The 21,132-nt window shown below is 37.6% G+C and overlaps 1 protein-coding gene across 1 annotated transcript; it reads right to left on the bottom strand.

Moving 5' to 3' along the window:
* Positions 1-3,025: 3,025 nt before the first annotated feature.
* LOC120292926 (disease resistance protein RGA2-like) lies at positions 3,026-10,463 on the bottom strand. The gene is made up of 2 exons (XM_039311485.1): positions 10,383-10,463; positions 3,026-6,019 (listed from the first exon to the last, which is right to left on the bottom strand). Exon 2 carries the CDS (start codon positions 5,984-5,986, stop codon positions 3,026-3,028), a length of 2,961 nt encoding a protein of 986 aa, XP_039167419.1. The 5' UTR covers positions 5,987-6,019; positions 10,383-10,463.
* Between the last annotated feature and the right edge of the window lie 10,669 nt (positions 10,464-21,132).

Genomic DNA, 21,132 nt, shown 5'->3' with positions numbered 1-21,132 from the left:
AAAGATGAATAGATCGGCTTCAGTAACTGAAGGAAATATGATCTTGGTAAAAAGTTTTGGGCACTCCAAGACTAAATCAAGGCCATCATTCTCATTCTCCAAGTTGGTCCTTCCCTCTTATCGTATGGCATAATCCTCACTCTAATTTCGGCACAAGAAGAAGGAAGTCACCTATACTAAAATATACATATTTTGGCTAAAACCTAATACCAAAAGAATATAGCCCAGTAATTCGCACATTGAAGCTGCTCCTCACGTGGGCCACAGGTAAGGAGCCTCAAAGGTTGAAGAAGAGGAGTGAGCAAACAGCAGCTCAATGAGTCATGATTATCTCCATATGATTGGGCACCGAATGTGCACATTAAACGAGCATCACCTTGGCTAAAAACATTTAGCCAAACTTATACAGCCAAAGCAGCATATTTGTAGCGATAGATCAAGATATCTACTCAACAAAGTAATTCGGCATCAAACAAAACGAGATAGGCAATGGAATGTCAAATGAACAATAGCATTTTTTTTTCCTGATCATAACATTCATTTGGACATAATAACAGGTGCTTATGTTGTCGCATGAGTCCATCGTATGTAACTTGGCATTATGTCCAATTATCTATCTAGATAGAAAAACTAAATTTTAAGGAGTGTAAATAACATGTCGTAACCTCTGTGATAATATGTTGCAACTAAGGACCGTTCAATGGTAACATCCTCATTCTTTCCATTAGTAGATACTTGTGTTAGACAATTTATACATCCATGCTTCATTAAGAAGATAAGTATAACTAAATTAATGAATTCGTACACGACTAGCCTTGGTTACGAAACATTGTGTGACAGCTTATGACAAGCCTTTACAATGCCATGAATAATTTACAATGAGCATAGACTTGGTTACAAGGCATCGTGTAGAACCTTAAGACGTTTTATGACGACCCTTCACAATGCCTTGAATAAGTTATGAGAACAGTGGGATAATGGGATTTAGTATATTAAGGAGAATGTCTGTTACACTTTTAACAATCAATCTATTTGACCTTTGAATTTTATTTGTCATTCGAATTGATTTAATTTGATAAATTAGAAGGAAATTTCAGGTTGTGAGTCAATGGATAAGAATCGTAATAGATCTTGGAGGCATGGGTTGCAGTAGGTTGTAAATTCGGTTACTTTTAGTCACGATTCAGTTCAATTCTATCCTACACACATGATACAATGGATCTACTCATTTGCATTTTTTTTTTTTTGGTCAATTGATGACTATCTGGTTTAAGATGGAACAAACTAAACGCGTTGTAACAATGGTTATATACACCGTAATAAGTTCTAAACCCTTGTTAACTTTTTTGGTAACTCAGTTCTTTTGAGTCCTACATTTACAATCTGTTACAAGCGCAATAAGTCAAAAATCAGTAAGTTATGTTAGAAATCACCTTGATTACGAGGCATTCCCTCTAGCCTTACAATCTATCACGAATGCAATACTTCAAAAATGACAAACTAGTGATGTAAATACCCTTTAGCCACGCACATTTTCTTCCGGCTTATGACCTATTATGAGTGTCATACCTTGAAAATCAGTAAGTTACAACCAAAAAGACCTTCGTCACGAAATGTTTGCTCTAAGTTTATGACTTTTTACGATGCACCTTTCCACGGTCTTTGGTTTTGGGGACATGTGGAAGTATCATTTCAAATTTCAACAATCATAACAAATGTAAAGCCATTTTTGTATTTTCATAATATTAGAATTAATGTGCCATAGCAAGAATTATTTATGTCATAACGAAGTTGTCAATCCTATTAGCTTGTTTTGTTATTTAGACTGGTTTGTCAGTGGGTGCAAGAAAGTAAAGAATAATACTATATGTGATTATTTTTTTTTCATTATGAGGAAGGAGTGAAATTTTCTTTTAATAAAAGATGTGGAAATTAAGCCGAAACTACCCAAAAGGCAAAATATGTAAATCGCTAACACATGACAATATGAAATAAAGAATCGAACAACACATATAGTCAATATTGACACTATTTTTATAAGAGTTTTGCGTGTTCTATTTTAGTGGGCTATTTTAAATAAAAGATAGTTAACGGTTCTTTAACTTTACAGCTCTTTATTGATGTGTAGTGCACTACTTATTTAGAAGATGTTAGTAAATTTCTTATGGGGACGGTATTTCACCGGCCATACATATGAACTTTCAAAGAAATTGGACTAATTTAATAGGATGTCAGTAAGTCCCCTATATGTTGGTAGTATACTAGCCACGCTTATAAAATGTGAAAAGATTTGCTAATTTACTAACTTATTGAGATGTTTGGTAAATTTGTCAAAAAATTGGTATTTGCTAACCACACTTGCAAAGCTTAAAAGAAGTTGGTAATTCATTAATTTATTAGAATTTTTGTAAGTTCTCTGTGGTGTTGGAAGTTTACTACTCCATCTTGTAAAATTTTAAAGAAATTAGCAAATAATCAATTTCATGGAATGTTCGCAAATTCTTTAGAAGGTTGGTATTTTGTGTAAATTTTAAAGAAGTTGACAATTTACTAATGCATTAAGTTTTAGTAAATTCCTTATGGTGCAGTATATTACTAGCAAAAATGGTAGAATTTAAAAGAAGTTGGCAGCTTACTAATTCGCTGGGACATTAGTAAGTTTATTGCAGGCTTTGATATTTTACTAATTCGCTTGTAACGGTTCAAAGAAGCTGATAAATTACTAGCTTATTGGAATGTTGGTAAATTTATTATAGTGTTGGAAATTTACTTCTGATACCAGTGTAATTTACTAATCCATTTGAAAGTTGGTAAATTCCTAATAGTTTGGTGATTTCCAATACTATGCTGAACTCAATGGCATCGTCCTCTCTCCATAACCAAATCACGTCGCAAACCCTCTGTCCCCCCTAGCGATATGTCCATGTCCCCCAATCAAATCAAAGTATTGAAACACAATTCGAAAAATTATTCATGCAAAATCTGGGAAACAAGGTCGCACGTACCTTCAGAAAGAGAATTAGGGTCAGATAGATATTTCAGGGATATGCTTGATCTTGTACCAGTCCTCGCCTTCATCTCTTTTGCACCTCAATTCTGGGCACGAGTAGATTGTTAGGTGAGTAAGGGATGTGAGCCTTCGCATTCCTTCAGGTAACGATGTCAACGAGCGGCAAAATTCGATTTCGAGCCATTGAAGTGATTGAAGGGCCTCGATCTGCTCTGATAATGCCTTCAAATTGTCGCAGCAATAAATTCCGAGATGCTCGAGACTGCGGAGTTGTAGAATCCACTGTGGGAGAGATTCTAGTTTGGGAAGATGAAGGATGTTTAGAGACCGGAGACTCTGAAGTCCATGGAAATCCAAGATGATGTTGCCGCTTTCGTCTTTGGATAAATCGAGCTCCTCGCATCCCAAAATAGTGAGATCCACGAGCTTCGATAGATGCCGCAAACCAGGCAAGAGGGAAGTTAACCGAGGAAGATAGTTGAAATAAAGAGATTCAAGCGAGGTAAGACTTTTCAAACACTCCTCAGGAATATATTCTAGGCTCCTCATGTCCACCATGCGGAGTTCCTTCAACTTATTAAGGCCAACTTGGGGGAAATGTCTACATCCTGTGCAAGACCACAATCTTAACGCAACTAAATTGGGCAAATCAGTAAGCCACCCCGGAATTCTCTCGCCTTTAAATCCCCAGACCCTCAACTCCTGTAGATTTTTCGGCGGCCTCAATCCATCTAGTAGTGCTTCATCTCTTTTCTTAATTATTGCTTCGTCAGTAATATCGAAATTGCCCCATGAAAGAGCCAAAATTTCTAGAAAACGCTTCTCTATCAAGTTCGCGGCATGGGATTCTTTTCCTGCATCTGTCACACTTCCCAAATTTTTAATGAAAAGGCTTCCCCGAATGTTATTAAGCCTATATAGCTCCCCAAGTCCACCATATTTCTTAGCCAGAGCTTTATCTTTGGGCAATATAAAATCACTTAACCTATGCAACAAACTCAATTGCCCTAGTCCACGTGGCATATAACTAAGTGTAAGACAACCTTCTATGTCTAGATTTCGAAGGCTAACTAACTTCCTTATACCCTTTGGCAATTCTTTCAAGCTAGAACAATTGTTAAGATTAAGTGTTTGCAAATTTTGCAACCTCGTAATGGAGTTAGGAAGACTTTTGAGTGCTCGATTGCCAGAGAGATCGAGATATGTGAGATACTTCAACTTACCAATGGACCTTGGCACATTGTCAAAATATTTGTTATTCATATCCAAGATGCGCAACGTCTTGAAACTTTGAATGAGTCGATGTAGATCTGCTTCGCTCGTTGGTTCCCTTCCCCAATCTCTTGTGAAGAGCAAAATTGTTCTTAGTGTGCTTGCTTTCAATCGTGAGATTGGAAGTTTACCCATGAAATTGGAAGTTGAATCATGAGATATATGACGAGCTCTTTCATGTATGGGTTTTGTATCATCCCATGCCACCCAACACTCGGTCCCAGCAACCGAGCAAGCTAGATCATGCATCAAATCATGCATCTTGCAAGTCTCCTTATTTTCCTGATAGTCTTGAAAGAAGTTACTCAATAGTAGATCCTTGAAATATCCACAAGCAATGTCTTCTAAATGATGAGGTCTATTTGATTGCTTGATAAATCCTTCCGCAATCCAAAGATCGACCAAAGTTTGCTTCTTTATCTCATAATCTTTGGGAAACAATGAACAAAACGCGAAACATTGTTTCAAATGTGAAGGAAGATGGTAATAACTAAGCTTAAGAATTGGCATTATGCCGTCTTCCATAATAGACACATCTGGGAGCTCTTTTTCTTTGAATTGCAACCATTCATGCTTACTTTTCTTAAAGAGTAAACTCCCAATAGTTCGAATAGCCAATGGAACCCTAGAGCACTTTCTTACTATATCTTTACCAATAGCTAGCATGTCGGGATCTTGTTTCTCCTCTTCTTTACAACAAGCAATTTGCATTAGTAATTCAAGAGACGTACTTTCAGATAAGCTCCCGAGATGATGAGGCAAAGTAGTGCCAGTGATCTTTACCACCAAAGGAAGGCGTGTAGTTATAAGGATCTTACTTCCTTTAGCACCTCCAACTAATAAAGTTTTCAAGTTCAACCATGTTTCTAATTCTGTATTCCACAAATCATCTAAAATTAAAAGATATCTCTTTCCATCGATTGCTCCCCTCAGTTCACTTTGCAATTGTTCCATTGCACCCTCAATTGGTTCTTTCTTCTTTTTTGCACAAGCTATGATATTTTTTACTATTTTTTTCGTGTCAAAGTCATCAGAGACACAAACCCACATTTTCAAGTTAAACTGTTTACTGACCATCTCATCATTATACACGCTTTGAGCGAGAGCTGTTTTTCCAAGCCCCCCAATACCAACTATTGGAAGGATGGAAACGTTCTCTTGCATGTCTGAGTCCAATAAAAATTCCATGATCGTCTTCTTATCATCTTCTCTCCCTATAATATCTCCCTCACGTATAAACGAATGCATCTCTTCTCTCTTCCTCCACTCTCTCTCAGGACGCTCATTCAAGTGGACTTCCTTATCAGCCTTAATGGCTTCTATTCTCGCCCTCACTTCTCTTATTTTGTCACTCATCTTCAATTTAAAAGCAAGCTGGTTTGAACTTGAGAAAAATGTCCTTACCGCCTTCATCATCTCATTGTGGCCCCTCAATTCTCGTCGCATAGCTTCTATGTTGAATTCTTCAAGCAAATCCTGCGCCTCATAGAAAGCGTCTTTCAGTTGCTCAACCCAAATTCGGATGTGGGGACGGTGGTATTGCTCTTCTGCATCGTCCAGTACAAGCTGAAGAGGGGAGACAATCTTCTTGAGGGCCTCGAGTTCACGCTTGATGCCCCATAACTTTCCAACTGTTTTTATTGCTTGAGAACCTAAAATCTCAATGATCTTTTCAGCAATGCCACCAATGACAGCTTCTGCCATTTTTGTTCTCCGTATCTCTCTTTCTTTGTTTCTCTGTGGATCAAAAGACATTAGTTCCAAGGCTATAGGCTTATCAGAACATGTATAAGAAGTTCATGTTGATGCTTATAGACTTGGCAAATAAAAAATCCTAACAAATCTAATATTCAACTTCCTTGACTAACTCGAGTTGTTGAACGTAGGAATTCTCATCGTCCACGCAAGCCTCAATCAAAAATGCATGTGGGACCCACGGAGGTCGAGTTTGAGGTTCGCAATTGAAGCCTAATTGTACATTGTTATTCAGAATTAAACCTAGGTGTGGTTATTGGTGCATAATTTCGAATTTCCCCATATATCAATCTTTTCAAAAGAAGCTGGCCTTTTTCAACTTTTTTTTTTTTTTTAGGATTATGTTGAATTATTATTAAAAACCATTCCACAAGATAGCTTAATTGTATGGAGATTCTCACAAATTTTCAAAAATTGCATTAATCACGTTAAGAGAGAGTTGGAGAGGGTTAAAGAATTTCTAGATTTTGGTTAATTCATGATATAATAGATTTTATTATAATATCATTCAATGAAAGGTTTGCTTAGTCAATATAAAAAAAATTTAAAATTACTGTTTGTTAACACCTGAATTTTTGTCAATGTTTTAAATAATCCATTCATTTTGTAAAAAATATAAAATTTATATAAAAATTAAAAATAAAAAGAAAAAATATAAAAAACGAAAAAAGAAGAAAAAAAAATGATGAAGTCATGTGGGACAGCGCGTCCGGCCCCCACTTGGGAACTTTTAGCCCGCTGAGCCCGTTCCCCCTCGACCGATGGCCAGATGTCGGTGGTGTTCAGTGTTTCCGGCCGAAGGAGATGAGTTACAGGAGTTCGGTTTCGTTGAAGGAGGGGCGAGAGGTTGGAGATGATCCGGGCAGAAAAAGACAAAAACAGAAAAGACGAAAAAAGTGAAAAGAAATAAAAGAGATAAAAAAGAAAGGACAAAAATCGTTAAAAAGGGAGAGATGGGTTTTGGGCTGGTTTTGTCGTGCGCTAGGTTCTTTGTAGAAAAAATTACAAAAGAAGAGAAGTGTTCGTGGGCTCATTTAATTATTTCCGAGTGGGCTTTCGGGGTTAACATTTTTAGCCCAACTCGACCAGATAGGGTTAGGGTCGGTTTAGTTGGGTCGGGTCTCTTGACCCGGTCCGAATTTCTTATAAGTTAATATTAAATAATAATAATAATAATAATTTTTTGAAATTTTAAAATTCGAAAATTAAAAAATTAAAAATTCAGAAAATGATAAAAAAAAAAATTAAAATCTTTAGGAAATAATAATGTTTTTGGAAAATTCGAAAATTAATAAAAATTAGAGTTTTAGAAAATCGTTAAAAAAAATTAAAAAATCTGAAAAGTTCATTAAAAATAATAATAATTAAAATTTTTTAAAAAAATCCTTAGAAACTGAAACCCAAAATTGGACAAGCCTTTAGGGCTTTTTAATAGGGTTCTTTATTTTTGATTGTTTTTTTTCTTTAGAAATGATATTAGGATGTTTGTGTGCTTTTCCTTTACGATTATCTTTGATTATGAATTTCAATATTTTGGGCATTACTTTCCTACTCTAGAATGATTAGGACGAACCTTAGATTTCTTTTGGATAAGTTGTTATGGAAGGTGTTAGCTAGCACATGATCAAGTTAGGTATTGAAATGGCGTTAATCTTAGGGAAAACGTAATCAAGTCTTGAGCCTAAAATCTCAAATTGCGTAAATAGGAAGATATCCTCCCATATCTTATTGGGTTTTTAGTTGACCAAAAAAGGGCTAGTGGTGACTTCTTTGTTAAAATTTGCATATGCTTGATTGATTAAAATTTTGAACACTCGATGTTGAGTGAGATATGGGTTTGGGAAAGCTCGAGTCAATGGAAGGCCATCGACCCAAAGTTAATAATATCCCTAAACCTAACAGTCTCTCCCTTACCAGGAGTTAGGTTGCGACACTATTCTTTGTTTAAGACTTTGTTTTTTTTTTCAAAGGATGGCAAGTCATTCTCTAAACTCATGGGATGGATTTGATGTATGACAAAGTTAGTATCAAGAGCTTATGTTATGAACCAAGGGAATATTAGTTAGCTTCGATTAAGGCACCGTGAGTTGTGAGAATTAGTGCATATGTGCATACATACGTAATATGCATTAGGATAGAGATTCTTTCCTTAAATTAGAAAGTTTTGTATGCATGCGTAACATGATCAATCTGTTAACATTCTGATATGAACATTATGCCTCTCAGTTTAAAACTCTTCTTCCTATTGTCACATGACATTATTGCTATTATTTTCTAAAACATTGCAATTTGATTTAGGAAGTTCCCTCTCCTTGCAATTCTCTCAAATTTATTTGCTTCCTATGAACAAATGCTTCCATATTTTTTTCGTTCTTTCTTATTTTATTTTTCTATTCTCTAAGTAAATTGCTTTAAAGATCTCTTCCCATGCTAGGCAACGTGAAATTCTATATTTAGGCATTTTATGGATGTCATTCCTTTTTCATAAATTTTAGTACGCCCATCATTTTCTGATGGTGCCCATTTTTCATAGTTTCATCACATGCTTTCCTTAGAAAACCATGCACATTCACATGCTTTCCTTAGAAATCGATGCACGTTCACATGCATGCCCCAATTTTTTAGTAATAACATCGAGTACCAAAATCAACTGGATCTGGTTCTTGAGAAGATAGAATAGTGTTATAGCTGCCTGGGCAACTTTAGTATCTAACTTTAAGTGGCAAAAAACTTTATGTTCATGAATCTCTGCCTTTTCCCATATATTAAAAAGAAGAAGAAAAATATTATGAAGTATTGTTGTGAAAACAAATAAGCCCAACTTTATGTTCATGATTCTCTGCTTTTTCTAATTATGCCCATTTTTATGGTTTAGTTGTTTAGTAGTGACATCAGAGTATTAAAATAACGGGATTGGATCTAATAAGTAGGGCGAGTTCCTATTCATACATTATTCTAGATACATAATGTTAATTATATGAGATGATTAAGTTTTTTTCTACTATACTGTTAAGTAATATGTCTAATTAACATTAAGGGTAATGGGAGGTAATTGAGTGATGATGTGGTTCAACCGTTAAACTCCATTCTACCTAACTTCCTTAGTAGTTTGGTTTTCATATATGGCACTTAATAAATTAGAACGAAACAAGGTAATCACAATGATCGGAGGGTTTTTGAAAAGTAATAATAATTTTGTTCTTTCTCGTTAAAATTCAAAATGTTATTCAAATATAAAAAGTTATGATTCAAATGACGTATTGATGTTTATGGGTTTTGAAAATTGCATATGTTTAAAGACAAAATAATGTAAAATGTAGACCGAGACAACATTAGAATAAACAAAAATAAAATGTAAAAATCTATAAAGACAAGCCATTAGCTACGTTGGTGATGTTCTTGAAATCTCTAGTATTCAGTAGACAAGATAGGCTTATGTTCGGTAATAAACTGTTGTACCTTGCAAGACCGTACGTGTCAGCGAACAAGACAAATGAAAATATTTAGTCTAAGGACCACTGTCCTTGTCAATTTGTGCACAATTTCATCTGAACTCTATATCAAGCCACTTTTCTGATTAATGTTCCACTGAAGTTCTATTCTAAATCACGTCGAGCAAGTAAGATAAATGTACTTTAACATATAACCTTGCATGAAGAAAAAGTATATAAAGTGACAATCATTTGAAATCATGTCCAATTATGAGTAATAGCATGAGTCCTAACATGAAGTTGAAGATTTCACAAAACATTTGGCAAGATGTTCGGGATCTTCAATAAGGATAGCAGGTGTTGCATGTTCTTATTCGCTCCTAATTGGGATTAGTTTTTGGATTGGTCACTCCCCCTTCCCCCTTAGTTGCATGTTCAAAATTTCTATGGATACCGATTCATTTATATGTCGTTCCATTTCTTTTAACCTTCCTTGCTCTAAACCTTCCTTGCTCTATTAGGATTTTAAAAAATAAGCCTTTAGATTTTACAGCTAATTTCACACGAGACTAGATTAAAAAATGAAACAAAAATAACTCTTTAGTTGTTCTTGCGTAAGTGTAGAGCTTGAGATCCACCATGGGAGGTGGATCAACTAGAGTTGTTGAAGATAGGAATTCTCATCCGCACATTACAAGATGAGGCCTAAATCAATATGCTTATGGGACCCACCGCAGTCAGGTCCGCGGTCCGTGATTGGTTTGTCTTAGATTGGGCGTGCTTCTAGTGTTTCCTAGTCTAACATGCTTGCAAAGGCAATGAAAATTCTGGGGAAAACAAATCACTGACCTTATAGTTCTTAAAACAATAATCCGATGCATGCATGGTGAAAATAACTTAGAGAGCGAAATTACCGGGAGCGCTGGTGATATCGAAGGACCGAATTTGACAGCAGCAAGACCGAATGAAATGCAAGCAACAAGATGAGAAATAGTGAAGGAATGGTTCTTGAGTGCGGCCTGCATTTGTCCTCGTCGCACATTATATAGAGAGAGAAAAAAAAAAAGAGGAACATTCCTTTCTTATATCGACACAAGAAGGAAACTTGGGAATTGATCCCTTTCTTTGCCTCCTCAGTTACCGTTCCCACAGGAAAGGGATTTCTTTGCATTTCATTCTTGCAAAAGGGGCCATGTCTGATTACTTTCTTGTGTTCGACGGAATGATTCTTTCATATGCAACAATCATATTTTAGTAGGAACAATTTTAGCACTAAAATGAAATGTTCGAGTCACAACCCAAAACATCGGCAAGTATTTGATATTCCAAGAAATCTCGCAATGGTTAAGTTGGTTTTAAAAAGGTTGAAAAAGTTATATCTTTCATATTGGATGGTCTCCTCCAATCCATTTTCTTCAACCACCATGGAAATATTATCTAATCAAAGTTTTTCCTTTTTCCTTTTCTATATTATAATAGATATATTGATTTTAAAAATTAGGCACTCTTTATAGAATTATTTTATTGCTTATGATTCGATTGAGTATCACTTGTATATTTTTTTCTGTATTTTGTTAATGCATTTCCTATTCCTTTCGTTAGGTATACTTATGCGCTGGCGGAGTCCAAGACAAGTGCCATAACTTGCCACACCTTTGGACACTTAAGCCGCCATAACTTCAAAACGGTACACTTAAGTGCCACTTTCTTTTTTTAGTGGGACACTTAAGTGCCACCTTCGGCAACCCTTGCCGGAAATCCTACGTGGCAATATTTTATTATTATTTTTGCCTACGTGGCTCGCTGGAGAGCTGAGTCGGCTCTAACTCACCAGAAACGACGTCGTCTCGCATAATAAAAGCCCCAAATCTTCCAAAAACAATGTCGTCTCCCCAAATGCCCCAAATCTAAAACCCTAAATCAGCCAAAATCCCTATTGAAGTGCTCGAATTGAAGTCTCGAACCCTAATTTTCATTTGCCCAAAATTCCTTCGTCGAATCTTGGAAATGGAGAGCAGGACTCGCAGCAGCGCCTCAATTTCCTCTCACCGAAGCGAAGGAGAAGGCCAGCGTTTCTGTTTTTGTGGGTTACCGAGTCCAAGAAGAACATCGTGGACTCAAATCAATCCTGGGAGAAGATTTTATGGATGCGCCCGATATAAAGAAGCGTCGAAGTGCAAATACTTCAAATGGATCGATGAGAAGTTCTCTGACCAAGCCACAGAGGTGATATAGGATCTATTTCATAAAAGACAGCAATCTCCATCTGTGTTCGTGGACGACTTGGACGATGTTGACTCAATGCAAGCTCAAGTGTCTTCAGTTAAACTTTTCAAGAATGAAGTCTCAATGCACGCTCAAGCATCTTCAACTAATCCTTTCAAGAATGAAGTTTCAATGATGAAAATTGAACGAAAGTGTTACCAAGCGTGTATTATGGTGTTGTTTTGTTGTCTATTGTACTTTATGATGAAATGTAAAGTACTTGAAAATGAGAAAAAGTTTCTCCGACTGCCATAGTTAAAAATGGTGTTGTTTTGGATTAAACGTAGGGTTTTTTCTTTTTGAAAGATGCAAAGAAGTTTGTGTTGTTCCACAAGATCATTGTGGCTTTGTTGTTGTTTGTGCTGTCGTATGGACTTGTCATAAGTTTACCATCATCTTCTCTGTTTTGATGCAGAATCATCTTCTCTGTTTTGATGCAGACCAACATATACACAAGACAAACATGAGTGATTACCCGAGTGCCATAAGTTGTATTTAGTAATCACGTAAGTGCTAGTCGCGATGAAAAAAGGATCACTTAAGTATCAAGTTATTGTTAAAGTGATCGGTTAAGTGTCACTTGTAGTTAAAAGTGAACAGTTAAGTGCCAAGTTTTTAGAATATGATCAGTTAAGTGCCAATTTTTTTGTGGGTTTTCTATAAAAATTGCGCCAGCCCACCAGACCGCGGCACCACCAACCATCACCACTAGCTACACTACACACTAGGCGCTCCAGCCACCACCATGCTGGTGGTGTTGCTGCACAAGATACTAGTGCAAGCTGAGCTTTGCACTAGTTTGCACCAGTACACATGGTGTAAGATGTGCAAACTGCACACTTGTACCGGGTGTAGGTGCAGCTGCTTAAGCCTATAACCCCCACCACAAACCGATAATCACCAGGCATCACCACCAGCCACACCAGCACCCCAGCCACCACATTAGCACCCCAACAACAAATTGACTACCACCAAACATCACCATCCACCATCACTGATACACCAGCACTCCGGCTATCACCACGTAACACCAACAAAGCAAGAAAAACAAGTAAAAGCAGAATCCATGATAAACAACAACATAAATTGACAAGCAGCGCAAGATCATTTCATTGATATTTCATCAAGTCTGAGTCTGACAACATCAATGAATGACAAACTAAAGAAAAAAACAAAAGATAACCATCCATAGACTTTCTATATGCACGACAACATCAACGTTTACATAATTGTTTTGACTCCTAAGCTCCACAAATCCTATCACATCTCATCTCATCAATCAATATGCACGACACCCCCGTTCGTGCTCCTTTCGATGGGCCTTTCACTTGATTCATAATTCGCACTCTTTCTAACCGGACGTGCAACCGGAGCTGAAGCTGGAGCCGGAGCCGGAGCTGGGTTCTTTCTCTTATTTTTTGTTGGCATAGTTGATGTTGATGTTTTCTTTTTTGTTGGTGCAGCCGTCAATTCTTGAGTTGGGCCTAAGATAAGAACTTCTGAACTTCTCCCAAGCTACAAAAAAACAATAAATTGTTAGCAAAAATCTACATCATAAATTAAATTAAATGCAGCCAATAAAACTTACATTGAGAATGACTGTTCCAGTACGCTCATCTGTATAAAGGCCATAGCCATATTATCTTAACCTCTTCCCAAGTGCCCCTCTTGTTTGAATAGGGGCGTCACTTTCAGGAACTTGTGATTTGTTGCCCATTTTTCCTGCTTTCTTGGGCCCTTTAACTATAGCCAGGGCTTCTTCGACCAATTGTGCTGGGCGTCTTCTAGATGGCCTTTGTGTACCTGCCCCTTCACCTGGCCTTGTTCTAGTTATCCTTCTGTGTAGCCCTTCAACTTCAGTGACACCTCCTTCTGTTGGGCCTTCTGGTGGTACTGGTGGTGGTAATTGTGGTGCCCCTTGCAGTGATTCTTCTGGTGGCTCCTATGATGATCCTTGAGGTGGCTCCTGTGATGGCCCTTCAATTGGCAGTTGAGTTCCAACTTGCTTTCTTCGAACTTGAGAAAGAGGCCAAAAGATACCATAAATATAATATCGAGACATATAATAATAAAAACTGAATACAAATTGGTTGAATTTACCACTGGATATTTCTTTCGCTGCTGAAGAACAGTCGACTGCATTGGCCGTGATGCTGCTTGGGCTAATCCTTCAGCTGGCCCTGATACTTGCTTGGGTCAATCCTTCAGCTGGCCGTGATGCTGCTTGGGGCAATCCTTCACCTGGCTGTGTTCTACCTTGCCTTCTTTGAACAGGCTATTCAGTTTCATGACTTACTGAGGTTCTTCTTGTGACCTAACAAACACATTATATACAAGGCCAAATAGAATATTATGTACATTTTTATGATAAACGACAAGAAAGCAACATAAACATAAAATAAATTTCATGACTTACCGGGGTTCTACTTGTTGACTGAAGAACAGTCGACTCACTTGGCCCTGCTGTGTGCATTTCTCAAACTGTCTCTTCACTAGACCCTTCACCTTGCCTCAACGGTTGTTGTTGCTTCCTCAATTGACAACCTTTAATATTGTGGCCTGTTAGGCGACAATAAAAGCATGTGATCTTTGCACCCTGCCAGCTCATTCTTTGTTGACCCGAGACCTCTCCCTCCTCCATTCTTCGTCTTCGTTTTGTCCTTCCAATTTTCTTCTTCAGTGGCAAAGGTTGAGGTGCTTCATGATCCGTGGGCTCCCAAAACTTGCTACTTCTAATTGGCTGCATCATGAACTGATAGGAAGCAAGATATTTTGATTTATGGTACCAATCATCGATGTAATCATCTCGTATTGTCGCCCTTCAACTGGATGGCACATATGGCATGTGCACATGGAATTTCACTTACTTGCCATGCTCTACATGAACACTTCCTACTTCCTAGATTGACAACATACTAATCTGCACCCTTCATTATCTCATATCCGTCATCTCCATTCCAAATGGGATGACAATGCGTACTTGCAGCCAAGTTCTCATCCAATTTCTTCACAATCCTAGGACCATATTGTCTTGTCCACTTTGCAGCCTCATATCTTTGTTTCTGCAGCCGAGTCATAACCGCAATCGTATATCTTCAAGCATTGAGATGACTGGTTTGCATCTAGCATCTATTATCTTCGAATTAAATACTTCACAAATGTTGTTGTCGACGTTATCGCATTTGAACTCCTCACCAAGAATGCCCCGCACCAATGCTTCGGTTCTAGTTGAAATAGGGTAGCACAACCTTCATTTGTCAACTGAAGCAGTCATTCTTTGGCTATTCTAAAGTCAGCCATGTTTGCACTCTTTGCTAATTGCCAAAATTGCAATTGCAGCTTATCCCCTTTATAGTTCTTTGCCCAATTTCCGTATATGTGCCGCGCACACATTCGATGTTCAGCATGGGGCAACAACTCGCCCTCTTTGCCGAAACGAATCCTGCAATAATTCAAAGTAAGAAATACTAGAGCAAATTACATGTTCATATTACAAAGCAAAGCAAACTATTGACTAAATTTTTCAAAAAGCAAGCATTACCTTTTGTTGGTCGCTCATGAATGCCCACCCTTCCCCGTTTGTTATCTCCAAGTCAGCCATCAGATTTTTCAAGAACCATGACCAATTGTTCTTGTTCTCAATCTTTACAATAGCCCAAGTTAGTGGGAACATTTGGTTATTCGCATCTCTTCCAATCGCTGCCAACAATTCTCCCTTGCACAAGCCCTTCAAGAAACAGCCGTCCAATCCTATAATCCGTCTACAACTAGCTAAAAATCCTCGTCTGCATGCATCAAAGCACACATAGAACTTATCAAACTTGGTCCCATGATTAGGAAGCGGTCTCTTAATCACCTCTACATACACTCTACTTGTAGGGTTTTGCAGCCTACACTCCTAAGCATACTCCTACACCTGCCCATATTCCTTAGCATACTGACCAATAAGTATCTTTATCACCTTTTGCTTTGCTCTTTTGCACTGATTCCTAGATACATTGATGCCTACACGCTCCTTCACCAGCATCCTAAAGTTAGCAAGTTTCAAGTTGGGCATCACCTTGATCAGATCGAAGAAGTGCTTGGACAACCATGCCCTTGTTACCCTTTTGTTTTGAAAATTAATGGAACAAGTGTGTTCCTCTTGGTAGGCTCTAATCAAAAGACCCACTCTTCTTAACAAACGCACCGTAAATCTTCCATGGACAGTTTTGCTGCGAACACTTAGCTCTTACAAATTTCTTGGTATTTCTAATGAAATCAACATTTCTTTGTGCAGCAATGGAGTTCTTCAGTATAGCTTCCTTAAATTGTATCGCATCATGGAATTTCATACCTACTGACAAAGTAGGAGACGCAACAGATGGATCATAGGAAGGAAACTTACTTTTCCTTCTACGCACAGCTCGTTGATCTTCTTCAACTTCGTCCTGGGAAGTTGCGGTGTCGATGCTTTCTTCATAATCTGTCTCCAGGACCTGGCCAGCAACACCAACATCTGCGGGGCCTTCGTCTCTCGTTTGGATGAACAACTACATGCAAAGTTGCAAATCTATCTCGACAAAAGTCCCTTTGTTTTTTCCTTGACTGTAAGCTCCTCATCGTTGGCGTCACTTAAGATTAACAAATTTTTAGCTTCAACAGCCAACCCTTCATCGTCATCGTCATCATCACCGTCACTGGATTCAGCTACTTCCCAATCTAATTCAGTGATGGTGACATCACCCATGTCACAATCGCTCTGGTGAACAGCATCTCGTGCCCCTCTCCTCCCATCCCGTCCATCATGACCTACTTCATCCCTAACCTCAGTACTAGCTTGAATACCATCTCCTCCTTCTCCTACTTAGGTGTTATCTCTGTCATCATCTTCGTCCTCACTATCACTATTGTTTTCAACAAACACTTTCGCCTCTTCACCATGAAGATAATGATATAAGACATCCTTAAAACCATTATCATCTTTCAAAACTCTCAAACCATCTCTCAAGCTTTTCCCAGGAACACAGTACAGTAACTTTTGTACTCTACAAGGCAAAAATGTCACTATATCCTTAACAAATCCAATATAAGATGCCTTCTTTATATCTACAACGATAGTACCCCCATTCCCCCCCCCCTCATACTCCCACTCATCCTCCCCAATCACAAAATCTCCACCGTAGTAAACGATGACAGAACATAGTCTTTATGCGCCATTTCTGCAACAAAAGAGGACAAATATACAATTAACTTTTGGGACCACATTCACAAAGAACAGACAATTGCAAGTGGAGGTCCCTACACTCTTTATTAAAGAAAAGAAAAGAAGAAGAGAGAGGGAAGATGCGGTCAGACGACAACTGCAGCTTGAAAACAAGAGGCCTCAGGACAAGGACAAATAAAAATAAAGATGGGACCCGACAACTGCTTTGATTATGTCGTCGCATTCCTTTAAAATATGGAGAGATTCCTTAGCATGGGTCCTCAACAATGCAATTTATTAAAAAAATATCCAGAAGTCCCCATCCCCACAACTTTCGATTCGAACATGTTCAAAGTCCAATACTCTGAACCCTAACAATCACCAATCATCGCACATTTCACATCCGACCACTACAAATTACTTTCGCACATCACAATTCAACACCTTGAATGAATCACACATCACAGTGGATGAGGCGACGTCGAGCCCTACACCGAGCCCTAATTTTCCCCCCGCCGAGCCCTACACCGAGCCCTAATTTTCCCCCGCCGAGCCCTACACCGAGCCTATATTTCAATGCCGCTCCTAAACTGTCAATCCGAACCCCCAATAGGATTGTAGCACCACATCTCGAGCCATAAATCTCACATCAAGCCTGACCTTTCCTAGCCGACCCCCAAATTTGAAGTCCGAGCCCTAATAAACGAGTCGAGCCCTAATTTCACCACGGGGAGAGGAAGAAGAGACAAAACCTGAGCAAATCGACGATGGCGAGCGATGACAGCGAGCGATGACGGCGAGCGACGACGGCGAGCGACGAAGGCGAGCGATGACGGCGAGCGATCACCTGCGAACGACGAGCTGTGAACGGCGATGGATGGAGAGGACGTCAGACCTAGTGTGAACTGACGAAATGTTAAAATCCAAATAAACCAAACGACGTCGTTTAACACTAAGGAAAAACGACGTCGTTTAGTTTGGCCAAATGCACAGTGGATGGGGCGACGTCGTTTTCCTCCTCCACGTGTGCTTTTTTTTTTAAAAAAAATTGCCACATCAGTTAAGCATGTTGCCGGAAAATGCCACGTCTGCATTTTGGCCGGTTTTTGGCCGAATTGGCACTTAAGTGTTCCATTTTACTCCAATGATGGCACTTAAGTGTACCATTTTAAAGCTATGGCACTTAAGTGTCCCTCCGTGCCAAGTTATGGCACTCCAGGTGTCCTCACCTCCTTATGCGCTAGTCTCAATGCCCATTGGCAGGCAAAGGCTATGCCATATTGTTCATTATGGTATTTAAAATTTTGCTGAACATTGCGAGATTATAATTTTAGCAAATTGTATGACAATAATTTCGAACATAATGTTATATATTTTATTAGGGTTGGTTTTGAGCCGATTCTAAACTTAATGAGAAACCTATCGGGTCCAGGCCGGTTTCCAAATATTTTGCGTGGAAATTGGCCTTACCAGGTCGATTACAAGCCGGATCATACGAGGAATTTTTGAATCAATTCATTGCTCACCCCTAGTAAAAATGACCATCTCATGCTTCAATGGGCACATATATTTGGTCTTTCGATAGTTATCTAAAAAGTGATCCAATAAAGCGAGACATATGGGTTGGACCTTCAAGACAATAGAATAGTTACAATTTGCAAAAGGTGCTTAAAATTATACAAATTTTAGGTGGACGATAATTAGGCTATACCTATTATCTTTGAGCTTAGTGGGCTTGGTTTTCATTATGGCTTCATTTACATTCTTCATAAGTATCGCTCCTTCTCCAAAATTTTGGCCCATGACATCTCTTTTCAATAATTCTTCAACTTGCGATTTGAAGAATTATCATCACTGTAATAAAATTGTAAAATGTAATACCCGTCAAAACTTAATCCTTCTCATTCCTACTGCGTAGGTTCTCAAATTCAACAAATGTCGAATCTACCTAAGGCATTGCCATGTCATCTTCTCCAACTTCTTTCCCAATGTTATTGGCATACGGCTTGAATCATGTTCTTGTTGTCACTAACAACACGATTAGTATCCTTATTCTTAACCACTGAATGATTCTTCACAAAATATATATTGCCTTCCTTAAGCAAATTTCAAAAGCGATTTGCAATGTTGCTGTTGATAGAACCATGGATGTATTTGTTTTAAACAAAACATGCCCCAAAAAAAAAAAAATCAATTGGCAAGCAAAATAACTGAAAATAGAAAAGAAAGATGACTCACCTTCTAGAGAAGAACCATACTGATACTTTCAGTTTTCTATTTCTTTCAGCTTTAAATCATTCCATAGTGTCGAAAATTGTACTGTGATTTTTTCTTCTCAAATTTTGAGTAAAAGAACCACTACATACTAAAAAATTCAAAAAACATTTGAAATTGACTATCACCTCTTTGTCTGAAGCGAAGATTCGTGATTTGTAAAATAGGTGCTCTTCGTATGAATGATTTGACATTAGGGAAAATTCTAGCTATAAAAAATACCGGTGATGGGAATTACACAAAAAAAAAAAATGGGAATCTGCGTAATCAAGAACAATTATCTGAAAGAGCTTTGCATATCTGCCCCTTTTATTATTAATCATCTGCCCCTAATTAAACATTGAAATAAATTTTTATCCTCATCCTGAAAAGCCGAGGCCTAGGACGTGCGCACCTGAGAAATTCCATCTGTTCCTGCACTTATACATTGCTTTACACGAGAGCAAGAGATAAGAATCTCTTGTAGCTATGCCAGCTTTGGCTTTATGCATCGCATTTTCAAGACATAAATTAGAGAGAAAAAACAGAATATATGAAAGAGCTTTGCATATCTATGAGGACCACTGCTTCTGTCCAGCTTTTCATTCTTAGCGTTGCTGGTAATTTTCCAATACCGTTGGCAAATTAATATTGCCGTTTACTTGCATGTCAGTTCATCCGTTAGTAAATTACTAAATTGATCGAGATTTTACCAACCCCTAAATAAAAGTAGTCAATCATCAACTCCTCCGAAATAGTATCATTAGTAATTTAATGACATTATAGTAAATTTACATACATTCCACAAAATTAGTAACTTACCATTTCTTTTTTTGAAAAATTACAAGTTTCATTAGCAAATGACCGACTCTACAAAGAATTTGCTCACTTGGCGTTAAATTAGTAAGTCACCAACTTTTTTCAACCTTTACAAGCTTGGTTTTTGAACTACCAACGCTATAAAAAAATTTCAACAATCCAAAACGTTCAAATGAATTAGTAAATCTACTTGCCAACTCTTCCGAAATTATACAATTGTCCCTAGTAACTTATTAATGCTTTAATAAATTTACCAAATTCCCATAAATTAGTGACTTAATAGCTTCTTTGTAATTTTTCAAGTGTGATTAGTGGAATAACAACCATAAAGGAAATTTTCCAAATAAATTAGTACGCTACCAACTTCTTTAATTTTTACGAATGTAGTTTATAAACTATCAAAACTATAAAGAATTTACCAATGATTTAGGGAATTACCATCACAATTAAATTTAGTAGATCACTTATATTGTAAGGAATTTACCAATGTCCAGATATATTAACAAATTAGTACATTTTTAAATTTTACAAGTGTGGTACATAAGTTACCAATAATGTAATTAATGTACCAATAGCAAATAAATTTATAAGAATTTGTTTGGAGGAAAAACGTTCTCCTTTTTTGGGGTATTGAAAGAGGAAAAAGGTGGACTTGGTGAACTTTGTAAATGGTTTCTTTAACCGGATAAAAGTTAAGCTTGAGGTCACGGGTTTGACCCTATCTTTGTCAAACGAACACTCCGGTTCGGATCCAACACTTCAAATAGCCCCACATGTTTTCTTTTGTTTGCCTTCTTTGCCAGATTTTGATGGCTCCAATGTTTGGTAACCAAGTCTATTCTTGTCGTAAATTATTCAAGGCATTGTAAGAGGTCGTCATAACATGTGAGTTGTGAGTTGCCGAGCAGAATCCCATAACGAAATTCATGAGGGTAAATAATTAATTTCATCAAATGGTGGAAGTTTACTGCTCGATCTTGTAAAATTTTAAAGAAGTTGGCAAATAATTAATTTCTGAAATGTTGGAAAATTCCTTATAAGGTTGGTATTTTGTGTAAATTTTAAAGAAGTTGGTAAATTATTAGTTTTTAGGTGTTAGTAAATTCCTTATAGTGCTAGTACATTACTAACAACAATGGTAG

The sequence above is a fragment of the Eucalyptus grandis genome, chromosome 4 (genome assembly GCF_016545825.1).
Source record: "Eucalyptus grandis isolate ANBG69807.140 chromosome 4, ASM1654582v1, whole genome shotgun sequence".
Classification (NCBI taxonomy): Eukaryota; Viridiplantae; Streptophyta; class Magnoliopsida; order Myrtales; family Myrtaceae; genus Eucalyptus; species Eucalyptus grandis.
Note: the sequence above shows the minus strand (reverse complement) of the source record. Positions and strands in the feature narration are given on the sequence as shown.

Excerpts from the sequence above, each read along its gene's own strand:
- LOC120292926 (XM_039311485.1), bottom strand. The coding sequence starts at position 5,986 with ATGGCAGAAGCTGTCATTGGTGGCATTGCTGAAAAGATCATTGAGATT.